Genomic DNA, 11,804 nt, shown 5'->3' with positions numbered 1-11,804 from the left:
GAAGCTTCTTGAACCATTCACTAAAGAGGCTATACTATATCTCCAAAACGAGACATAATAGGGCAAAACAGATGCCATTTTTGGAATTGGCACCCCAAATTCACATCAAACCACCATAAAGTTTAGGAAAAACTTTTCTGACCCTCAATTTTGTAGGCCTGTGTTATGGTTCAATGCTGTCTGTGGCATTTCAAAGTTCTAGATACAGAATGAATTATGTACTTTATTGGTACTTTGGGTTCTTCTTGAACTAACAACTTTTGCAGTTAGAAAACCTTTGCCATTTTAATGTTGGAAGCCAAGTCTCCCGTTGTTCCTAGAAAAATTAACAAATATTTCTCACATTTCCATTGGGGCTCAGCTTATTACTCTCCCCAGTAGGGGCAGAGTGATCTGGCGCAGGAACTCATCATGTCATCTCCACATAAGCACACCTTCATCGCCATGACCCACTAGGACTGTAACCCCCCCCCCCCCAAAAGTTGGGGACTTACTTCTGAGTAGTCATGCACAGGAGTGAGCTGTTACTCCCCCCCCCCCCAAAATGCATGCATAATAAGGCTCTTTGGCTGCAATCCTGTGCACACTTACCTGGGAGTAAGCCCCATTGACTAGAATGGGATTTACTTCTGAGTAGTCACGCATAGGCTTGGGCTGTGATCCCCAAAATAAGAGTGCATAGGAATGGGGCGTTAGAGACTCTTTGGTTGCAATCCTGCGCACACTTACCTGGGAGTCAATCCCATTGACTAGAATGGGATTTACTTCTGAGTAAGCATGCACAGGAGTGGGCTGTTTCAAGGCCCCCAGCCCGCCCTGTGCAGCTGCGGATCTGGCCCCCCCTGCTGCCACTCCACCTTTCCTCGCCCTCTTCAGCTGCTGAACAGAAGTCAGTTCATTGTGAGCACAAACTCCGGGCAACTCCCTTGTCGGCCGCCTGCATAGCGTTGTGTCGGGGCATCAATCCATCCGCCGCGTTGTTACAGGCTGCCCTGGCCAACCGACAGCTTTCCCTGGGTCCAGCAAGAGGCTCTGCGTCCCGCAAGAGACGGAGTGGATTCCAGGCACCGACCTGGAAGAGCTCGGGCTAAAGGGAGGAGCCGGAAACGCAGGTCACAGAAGGAACGTGTTGAGGTCGGGTGCAGGCTCAGCATTGTCGTGGAGTGGCAGGAGGTGAGCCGCTGTCGTGCCTTGAGCTGGAGGCATGATGGAGGTGTAGGGGAGGACCTGGAAGCATGTGCAATGGGTGTGGGCCTGAGCACACAGGCTCTGTGGGGCACAGCCTGCTTTGGGAGCATTGAGACAGGTGCACAAGCAGGGGTGTGCAGTTGCACAAAGGCTGGAAGAAGGGAATGCAGAAGATGTGGCAAGAAGAGTAGGCGATGCACATGGTGCTATGTGTGTGTGTGAGGGGGGGCAGTATCCCAGAGGTACTTGTCCTCCTGCACACCGCCGCACTGTATTTCTGGGTATGCTACAGAAATGAAGCTTAAAAATCACCTGATTTGCAATTGGGGCAAAAAATAGTGAGGAAAAAAGTGTTAGTGAAAGTGAACATGTTTTTCTTTCCCTTAAGTAAACCTGCAATTTCACTTAAGACCAAGGCAGGGTGTAGAACTGGAGTTATGTCATGTGCGGGTTTGGAACCTGCTACAGAGAGTGCTTGTAATAGGTACAACAGGTACTCTCTTGTTTAGGTGTCAGCAGCTTCCTGGCACCTTTCATTGCACACTAGCGTCATCCACATCCTTGCACATCTCAGCATAATTTCTTGTGCTCCGTGTATGCTCATGCAGTTGTAGCTTTCTCTTCACTGTAGATAAAATATCCCCTGAGTATGTCACTCAATTAGTTCTGCAATTTGTTCTTCTCTTTTAGGTTCAAAATGGGATTCATTTTTTCAAAATCTATGAATGAAAACCTAAAGACTCAACAAGAGTTCATGGCTATGAATTCGCGGCTTCAGGTTGGCATTTTCCTCTTCAGAAAAAAGTATTCTTGAACTTGATAAAGAGAGCTGGTTGATGATCATTTGAGAAGTTTTGAGACTGTGTATGGTTTTTACAATGCGTTTTAAAGTACTGAGACCAGCTTGGCACTCCTGACAAGTTCCAGCTTGGCACTCCTGACTGGAGGCTGGGATTTGGTACTGGCAGTTTGCCTGCCTGAGCCTACCATCCTTCTTGCTGCCTGAGTGTGCTGGCAGCACTGGTCACTTTGCCCACTGGTGGGGGCGCTAGAGGAGTCATGTTTTGGGATAACATACTGAAGATGCTTACATACAGTTATCCGGGGTGGCGAAACATTTTTGGAGCATGTGCCCAATTGGCAATAATCCTCTAAAAATTTCTTCTGCGTGCCCACGGTAATTTTGAGCAGCATTTATTATTACTATACTTGTATTTTACAAATTTTTTAATGGAGGAAAACAAAATGCCTGAAAGGATTTTTCTTTTAACATCTGCACACCCCATCCTTTTACTTATAAAATGTGTGATCTGCCTGCCTGATTCATGTTGCTTCTGTTTGAAATGGAAGTGGTGAAGTTTGGGTTCCCAGCCTGCTCTGCTGCTGTTTATATCAAACAGAAGTGACACGGGCCAGGCAGGCTGCAGGTCACACTCCTTGTAAATAAACTAAAAGGAGGGGGAAGGTTCCAAATCATCTGTCACTGCTTATTTGTAGGGAAGAAGAGAGCGACCAAAACAGTGGTGTAGCTAGGAGGGTCCAGGGGGTCAAGTGACCCTGGGTGGCACATCTGCAGAGGGCAGCAGCGCCCCCCAGCCATGCTGCCCTCCCCCATCAGTTGTTCCAGTTACTTCCCACCCTGAGGCCTTCTGAGAGCCAGAGAGGTTGTGTGTGGTCTCCCCATCCCTCAGAGGGCCTTGTAATGCCTTTGGAGAGCCTAAAAATGTATTTTCTATTTTCTCAGGGAAACAAAAAATGATGTTTTTAGGCCCTTAGAAGACCTTCTGAGGGCCCAAAGTACCAGAATACAGTTATTAAAATTGAATTGAATGGGAGAGTTAGAATGCACAAAAGGAATATTTGTTTACCAAGCATGTAATTAAACTGTGTAATCCATGGAAGAACAGGGGAGGGAAGGCCCTGGAAGAACTGAGGGGAGGGAGGGAGGGAAGGTCCTTACCACCTCACTATGCCCTGTCCTCATATTAGATTTAAAGTTTAAAGGTAACACATCCCTTTAAACCCCATGCAAGAATGGAGCACAAAGCGAAAAGGGATTATCCAATTCCTGCTTGCATATAGTGAGTGGCACTGCTTGTTAACAAAATTTGTTCACGTGCCACAGGTTCACCACATCTGTCCTCCCTTGTTCTTATCTTGTACATGCTTGCTGGACAGGGCCGCTGGTGCAACACTCTTGAGGCAGAAAGAGTCTATAATTTCCACCTCACTAGAATTTTGCAAGCTCCCCTTTTCATGAGTTGCCTTCAACATTGTAACTAGACATGGGTAGTCTTTATCCAAGGATACAATGTTCGCTTGCTCTGTTTTAGCAAAAGCAAAAGTTCTCTGCTACTTTAAGACTAGCTCCATAATGTTGGCTTGTGGATTTCTTTTCAAAGCAAGTGATGCCAATGTTGCTGGCCCACTGTGATTGGGCCACAGAGCTTCTGAACTGCTGAGTTTTTTAAAAAGTGAATTTGAAATCTCAATTGCAAACCTTACTTGTGTAGCAGGGGCTTGGATTAGGATCACAACATAGAGCTGAGGTATTCAATCTGTGCGCCCCATCTCCCTAGTGAGGCGTGGCTAGCCTCCAGGGGCGTCGCCAGGCATCTCAGGGAGAGAGGTGGCTGGCAGCTGCTCTGCTGCACGTGCTGCCTCCTGATTTGCTGCTTTTCCGAGGCTGAGAAAGAGGTGGGTGGGGCAGTGTGAAACATGGTGGGGGGAGGTGGGAGAGAAGTCTGGCAGGGCAGACAGAGGTGCTGCATCTCATCATGGAGCTCTCTTCATGTGCAACCTCGCCCCAAGGACTACACTCCCCAGTGTGCCCCTCGCCCTGGGCATACTGAGATTGGTCAAGGCTGGAGGAGAGAAGAGTGCGGAGGTGCTGCATCTCATCAGCAAAGGGGCGCTCCTGGCAGGCTTCAAACTGGGAGGGAAAAGGAAGTACAGGCAGTGCAGCGCTTTCCTCTGCTCCTAATGGGGGGGTGTCTAAATGCCCCAGCCTGCATCCCTCCGTCTTGCCTGGGGGAACAGGGGTGGCATCTGCATGCTGGGTGTATGTGTGTGAGTAGCCCCCGTCTACTTTGGTGTGAGTTGTAACCTTGCTGTTTGTGGCTGCAATCCTTTCCACACTTTCCTGGGAGTAAGCTCCATTGACTCAAATGGGGCTTAGAAGTAAGGCCTACTCAGACCTACATAGGCTTGGGGGTCTATGTCAGCTTAACAAAGGATCCTCACCTTTCTCTTCCCCCCCCTTAAAAAAAGAAAAAAGCCACTCTTGAGGGCTTTGTCTCCAAAAATTGATTAAAAATAAAAATCCCCATTCCTTTTTAGCCATTGCCCTTTTTCCTCCTGCCTCCTTTGGGGGGGGGTACTCTGTTGGCTGCTATTGTAAGATGCACAATCCTAACTAGGTCTACTCAGAAGTAAGTCCTAGGGTGTTCAATGGGACTTACTCCCAGGAAAGTGAGTTTAGAATTGCAGCCAAACAGTCTCTGGGTCTCAGTTTGCATCAGTTTGCAATTAGCAGATACACACAAAACAAAGTCTTCCCCTCCCCCAGCAGATTCATCACTTCCCCCCTCCCCTTCCAAAACCCTCCAGGGGTGCTGCTAACAAACTCAGGGCACAATCCTAACCAGGTCTACTCAGAAGTAAGTCTTATTTTGTTCAATGGGGCTTACTCTCAGGTAAGTGTGGTTAGGATTGCAGCCTCAGAGTGCTGGCAGCCTTGTTTCTAGTGTATAATTATGCAACACCTTCATCCCCATTTTTGGGGTAACTGAGGTGAGGTGTTGTAATGGGGAGCCGTGGCCAATGGCTACAAGGATCAGGGGAGGCGGGAGCCGGAAAAGTTCGAGAACCACTGACATAGAGGTAAAGGGTATTTAATCCTTGACCTCTGTCTCAGTTTTCTGATGAAATTGACCCTCATAGAAGCTATATCCCATAAAGTACACTAAAGTGTGGAGGTAAAGGTCTTTTCAGGGTGGTCCTGATCCTAGCCAGTGCTGCTCACAAGTAAGACTTCAACTGCACAGTCTTGTGGTTGATATAACATGTAGCTTGGCTCTGTGGTGTTCCCCTAGGCATGTTTGCCAACTCTGATGAGTCACTACAGAGACTTCCACAAAGAAATATACAGAACTTTCATTTTATATAATTGGATCTTGACAGTGCAGGAGCATGAGTTTGGAATGTCTGTTGATGACTGTTTTGATGACTAGTTGGCAGAATGTTCTTAATGCACTCCTATTTAATTGGCTTTTTGCAATGATACTGTATAGATTGCATTATTTCACTGTCATTATCATGATCAAAACATTACTGTGCAGATTCCCTTATGGGTACAAGTCCTGGAGTAAACAACATTGTCAGAAGTTTGCTATTTTGGTGGGTGGGTGGAAGAGAGGAAGGAGCAGATGTTGGAAGAGGAAAATAAGGTGGTTGAGTAGAAGAACTCTCTCGTCTAAGGAATACAATCTTTTTTCAGTATACTGCCCAAAGAGACTCTGGTTTCACTGGGCACTTGCTTCCAAGAAAGAGTGACAAAGATCATAGCTGAAATGGGAAAAGCAGGATTCTGCATCTAGCAGTAGCCCTTGAAAGAAAGAACCCCTAGTTCACACCTTACTCCCTCATAATGAGTTTAGGATGAAGCCCCATTGATTCTACTTGCAGGTCTACACACAAGTTTGAGTGGATGTAACCTGTCTGCCCCCCTTCATGATTGACATGTTGTTGTTTGAGTGAAATCTACCTGACTAGAAATTCACACACACAAACTTTGATTCATTTGAAAAATTCAGCATGTCATGAAGATTGCTCTTGCTTCTCTTCCATGAACAGGTATGGCCTCTATCCGTGGATCTGGCATCCGTGGATTTGCCTTACTGCAGATGCTGGACCGATGGATCACCCCCCCTGCAGATCTCCCAGACATGACTGGAACCTCATTCCAGTTGCATCTGGAGCCCTTCTGAGCCTTGGAGAGTGGCACTGAGTGCAGCCTCTCTGATTCTCGTGATGCTGCCTGAGATCTTTGGAAAACTTCTGGTATTCAGCGAAAACTGGAAGTTGCGTTCTAAAGGCTCTGGGCAGCATTCTGAGCCTCAGCAAGGCTGCATGCAGCAGCACACAGCCTCTCCAAGGCTCAGAAGGGCTCCAGACATGACCGCTCGCATTCAGAGCCCAGGTGGGAAGAAAATCATGGATTTGATTATCTGCGATTTTTGGTATCTGTGGGGGGTCCAGGAATGGATCCTTGCGGATATGAAGGACCCATCTGTATATCCTTCACTTTGAAATCAATATTTTGGGATCAGGGTTTTTAATCCATAACAAGCAAGTTAAATACCTAAGCAGGGCTTTGACCTGCTGAAGTCAGGCTGTTATGAGTGATCCTTGTGCTCAGGCATGGCAGAAGATTTGGGACCTCCTGAAGTGGGGGGAGGGCAACCATCCTTGACTGCTCCCACCCACCTACATGATAAAGCAGCTTGGCAATCCTGCCTCCTTACTTGTAGCTCTAGCATGGCCTGTTTCTAAAATATAGGACTGGTGAGAGGCCTCCCCAGAGATGCGGGTGAGGGGATGAATTAGGGCAGGACTGCTGCTTCTTCCTGCCTAGCAGCCAGACAGCAGAGGCCAGACAGCACAACACTATGTTTTTCCCCTGGAGGAGGAGGGAGACTAACATTGACCCTCTTCCTGCTTGCTCTTGTTAAGCAGGTATAGGATATTAATCTATATTAAATTAGGTTCCTGAATACCATGTTGAGCTGTTTCATTTTACATGTTAACGGAAGTACTTTTACTATGTACCTTTTTATTTCCAAGGAAGCTTGATTTGTTAATGCTCAAACCTTCTTATTGGGATTATGGTTGAAACCTTAATAAATGTTGCTACAAGTAGAGCAGAAGATATATGAGTGCTTAGTGGTTGCTTTCTGGCAATTTTCTGTAATAATTAGATTGGTTTCACACATAGCTGCCAACTTCATTTGGTATTAGACAGTGACATTGTGATAACTTTTAAGGGATGAGAATAATGCTTTTGACTGGGGTGTGTGTAGGTGAAATTGAAAACTTGTTTGAGGAAGTGGAGTATTACATTTTCTGTCAGCAGCATCCCATCACTGACTAGTCAATAAAAATGTAAGGATTTAATATCAGCTTGGCTATGTTCCTGGGGAGGAGGCAAAACGCTAAGTTTTTTTTCAGGTACACCTATGTAAAGCACCCCTTGCCCCCAGAGCTAGTTGTGGCTTCAGAAGTAAATTCCATTGTGTACAGTGGACTTTTCCCCACAAAAGTTTGTCTAGGGTTGCAGCTCATGATTTATAATGTAAAACTTTTAAATTTCTTAAAGTTTTATGCATGGACTTTCCCATCTGTATCTTTTAAACTGCTTTGTTAGCAAAAGAAGACAAAATAGATATTTGGGTGATTTGTCACATGTACTATACCTTTTTTCTGAAGAATTTTCAAGTTTACAAAACAAGCTATAATAAAACCTTTACATTCTGTGTCAGTCTTTGTATGCAAAACTTGTGTGTGAAGTAATTTTGAAACATCTGTATTTGTGGATATTTTAATCCATGGCTGTATTTATTATTTCCTGCTAATGTGCTGCACTGCATTAGTAATTGTTATTGTTCTAACGTTAAGCATATGAAAGCACAGTTGCTCCTGTTTAACAGACTGGAAACTGAAAAAGAATCATACATAGGATTGTGGATTCAAGGGTACACAAGAATGCCTATCCCTGTATGAAAGAGCATTTTGCTTTATTTTCCTTTCTACAATTGATGCGAAAAACAATGTCAAAAATGCCACTTCTGAATTCAATTAATGCATATACAAAATGTATAAAATAGAACTTCAAATCCAGTAAATAAACCATTGTTCTAATGAACATGTGGGTTTTTAGTCTTTGGGCGTTTTCACAATGAAATGCATTTCAGTTTCCCCACTTTTATAAAAATAAATGAACTGCATGGATTTGGAGTTCAACTACATGGAATGGTCAACACACATTCTCATATTGACTCTTTGTTCCTGCATCTCTGTTATCACAAACAGATGGACGCAAGGCTGGAAACCAGGCAGCACTTGGGGGACTGGTCAGCAGAATGCACTGCAGCTTCTTCATGGTTTCACCTTTTGTTACCCTATGCACACCTCTGCCTCCTGCCATTTGAATAGAGCATTATGGGAGGAGTGAAGTGGCCTCTCTGCCTTGCACTGCTGCTCTTTTTAAATGATGGGAGTGGAGGTGGCTGGCTGGGGCAGGAGGAAGAGGGGTGCATTGGGTGGCAGCAGCAGATGAAGAGCAACTATAAAGACGAAGATGAAGAGCAACTATAAAGAGGGGGGCCATTTTAAAAAATCAAATTATTCCAATTCTTGTTACACAGGAGATTCAAATGTGTCCACAACTTTGGTTTAAACTGAAGGATAACCTGTCATTTGAGCAAGTAGGGATACTACCTGTCTCTATCTTGTTTTCTTCTATCTCCACGCATAGAGCTAGGTTACACATAGCTGTAGTTGACACACAAGCCCACTGCAAGTGTGCAAAGAGCGGGCAGAGCTGCAGCTGGGTCTTGTTCCTTTGCAGGTGCTATTTGTGTAATTCAGTGTTTTCAAGTGGTTGATGTGTGCATGACCATAAGATTTCCATGATGGTAGTGGCCACATTATAAAAAAAAAAAGGAAAATGTGTGAGTTACATAAGGTCTATTTCTACCTAGGGAGGTTATGCATGCTTAGGGTTCTCTTAGTTATGCCTGGTTATTTTTTTGTGGACAGTTTGGAATGATTGAAGAGGTCCATCTTTTCCTAACAGTAAATGTGAGGAAGATTAAAGTAGAGAAGAATTTTTAGTACAAGCTGGGTTTTTTTTGAGTCACACAAAAAATAACTTCCATAGTATTATGGAGGAGCTGAAGAAAAACTTCCCTGTAGATGAGCTGTTCAAACAAAAATAAAGTATTGTGTTTTCTCTCTGCATTCAGCTGGAAAGGCAGCTCCTGATGCAAAATCAGATGCGAGAGAGGCAGATGGCTATGCAGATTGCTTGGACACGAGAATTTCTCAAGTATTTTGGAGCATTCTTTGGACTTGCAGCTATAGGTCTATCAGCTGGGTAAGCATTTAATTTCCCCCCCTATATAACTCAAATAAGATGGATTGTTCTTTTCCTTATGTTTTTCGTGTTCTGTTTTGAGAGAGAAATGCTCCATGAACTTGCTCATTGGGTGTGCAGATCATGTGCTCTATTAACACAGAAAGTTTTCATCATTTAAGAAACTGAAAATAATATGCTGTTTTAATATGCTGTTTGAGATGGTGCAGGCAATCACTGACACAAGCAACCCCCCCCCCCCATTGTGCAGGCAATCACAAGCAAGCCTTCCCACCAAGCAAAGCATGAGATATAGCCTACAATCCTCTCCACACTTTCCTGGGAGTAAGCCCCATTGACTGGAATGGGGCTTACTTCTGAGTAGAAACGCATAGGGCTGGACTCTTAAAGCTTAGCATTCCAACTGTGAAAGAAGCAGGACAGCTGGCAACAGGAGGGCTGAGTACGGAGTGGAGGGGATTGATAACAGCTGCCTTAGTTTCCTTCCATTCGAAAGTGTTAGGCTGCAGTGTATTTGCGTAACTCTATGGAATTTAGCACAACACGTTTTTTGTTAATTGCGCCAAGTCACAGAACGGAACTAATGCGGATAAATAGGCTCTACCTGTATATGCATTCTGATTGTTGTCACTCAGTGCTAATGAGGACTCCACAGTTGTCATGAGAGAATCCAGTACGTGCCCAACCACACATGACACACTGTCTCTGTTGACATTGAACATGTCTTAATTGATGTGCTAGATTAGCAAGAGAAGAGACGATTGCATTCTCCCACTAATAGTTTGCATTTATGAATAATGTGGAGAACATGCTCTCAGAGCTTCAGGAAACCTGTCCAGATCTTCTTCCAGCTGATGAAGAATTATTGCATATGTGCTACAAATTGACAAGGGAGAAAACCCCCAAGTTCTATAGCATAACTGCAACTTACCAATTAATCAAAAACGTAATTCATATTTGATACTTAATGTGTTGATAATCACACAGCTATATGTTTTTTCTTCTCTTTTTGTTGTACTGTACTCTGAAGATCATTCATTTTATTTGGCTGGATATGTTTAAATTTAGTTGCTTTTGTTATTGCTTTGTGTTGGTTTTATGCTGTGATTTTTTTATTACGTATTTTTTAAAAATTTTATGGTCTTTTATAAGTGTTTTATATTGTTGTAGACTGCCTCAGATCTTGTGAGAACGAGGTGGGATAGAAATCTTTTAAATAAATAGAATGTACTAAGGGTGTAAAACAGGTTATCCACATCACTGGCTCACTTAAGCAAAACTGAGCCCTAAATTAAAGAACATCTTAGTTTGGAGCAACAACATGTTTAAGTTTATGATACACTTTCAACACAAAAAAATCTTAATACTAGGGATCTGAAGTACATTTTTTTTGTTTGAAGTGTTATAATGCTACTTTTTTTTTTTAAACAATAAACAGGGCAATCAAAAACAAGAAGCCTGGGCTCTTCATTCCAATAGTTCCTTTAGGCTTTATATTTGCCTACAACTATGACATGGGTTATGGATCATTGCTACAAAGAATGAAAGGTAAGTATTGCATATCTTGAAAACAATACACTGGCAATGTAAGATCTGTGATATCTGCACTGCAAATGTGTGTGTTTGTCTAATAGTATAAGTCTATATTTTTCTTTAAGGTGAAGCAGAGAATATAATTGACACAGAGTCTGCTGTGCTAGAAATGCCAAAAGGACCCCTCACGTTTGAAGGCCTTGAAAAAGCCAGAAGAGCACAGAGCAAGTTTTTTATTGAAAAATAACTTTTGTCACACGCAGTACTTCAAAGAAAAATCTATTTGTAATCATGTTTCTGACTAAAATGCTCTGGTCTAGAGTGTATGCAGAGCTCTTTCAAAAAAAGTTAAGATCTCCCCAATCAGGTGATTGGCAGGAAAGGGGATCCCTAAATGTAGTTCCTTGATCCCCCTCTTGAAAAGACGATGGGCAAAATGTTAACTTTTTAAATAACAGTCTGCACACACAGCCCCAGCTGCTGTAACAGAAAAAAACTGTACACAGCACCCTAGCTGGATCAAAGTAAATTTTTTTAAAAATTATGGGTATTGTAATACAGTGTACTTTATAAAATAAAACTATTAAATGAAATTTAATAGTAGTTCACTTGGTTTTTCTTGATCATATTGTGTGTGTGGAGGTGGGGGGGGGGTATTTTGTTCTTGTTGGGCTTAAAAATGGTCCACCAGACAATCCAGTATGATCCTGGTTTATTGGGAGTGCTTAAAGAACATTTCTCTGGTTCTGACGTCATGGGGAAATATTAAGAAACCAGTTCATCTGCATCCAAAAACGGTGAACACATGTTTGTTAGCTTATTGATGATCATCTGAACTAAACCAATGCCATACATTTCTAGTCTAGGTGCATGTTGTTAGTCCTTAATACACTGATTCTTAAGCAGTAGATGGATGCAGACTGGGAGG

General features: G+C 43.4%; 1 protein-coding gene across 1 annotated transcript; it reads left to right on the top strand.

Annotated features, from left to right (window-relative positions):
• The first annotated feature begins 1,059 nt into the window (after positions 1–1,059).
• On the top strand, positions 1,060–11,474 carry PLGRKT (plasminogen receptor with a C-terminal lysine). The gene is made up of 5 exons (XM_066617376.1): positions 1,060–1,173; positions 1,879–1,966; positions 9,213–9,343; positions 10,782–10,891; positions 11,002–11,474. The coding sequence occupies exons 2-5, from the start codon at positions 1,886–1,888 to the stop codon at positions 11,121–11,123; spliced, it is 444 nt and encodes a 147-aa protein (XP_066473473.1). The 5' UTR covers positions 1,060–1,173; positions 1,879–1,885; the 3' UTR covers positions 11,124–11,474.
• The last annotated feature ends 330 nt before the right edge of the window (positions 11,475–11,804 follow it).

Source organism: Tiliqua scincoides, chromosome 2 (assembly GCF_035046505.1).
Source record: "Tiliqua scincoides isolate rTilSci1 chromosome 2, rTilSci1.hap2, whole genome shotgun sequence".
NCBI classification, from domain to species: domain Eukaryota; kingdom Metazoa; phylum Chordata; class Lepidosauria; order Squamata; family Scincidae; genus Tiliqua; species Tiliqua scincoides.
The sequence above is the reverse complement of the archived record's forward strand: the minus strand, read 5'-3'. Positions and strand labels throughout refer to the sequence as shown.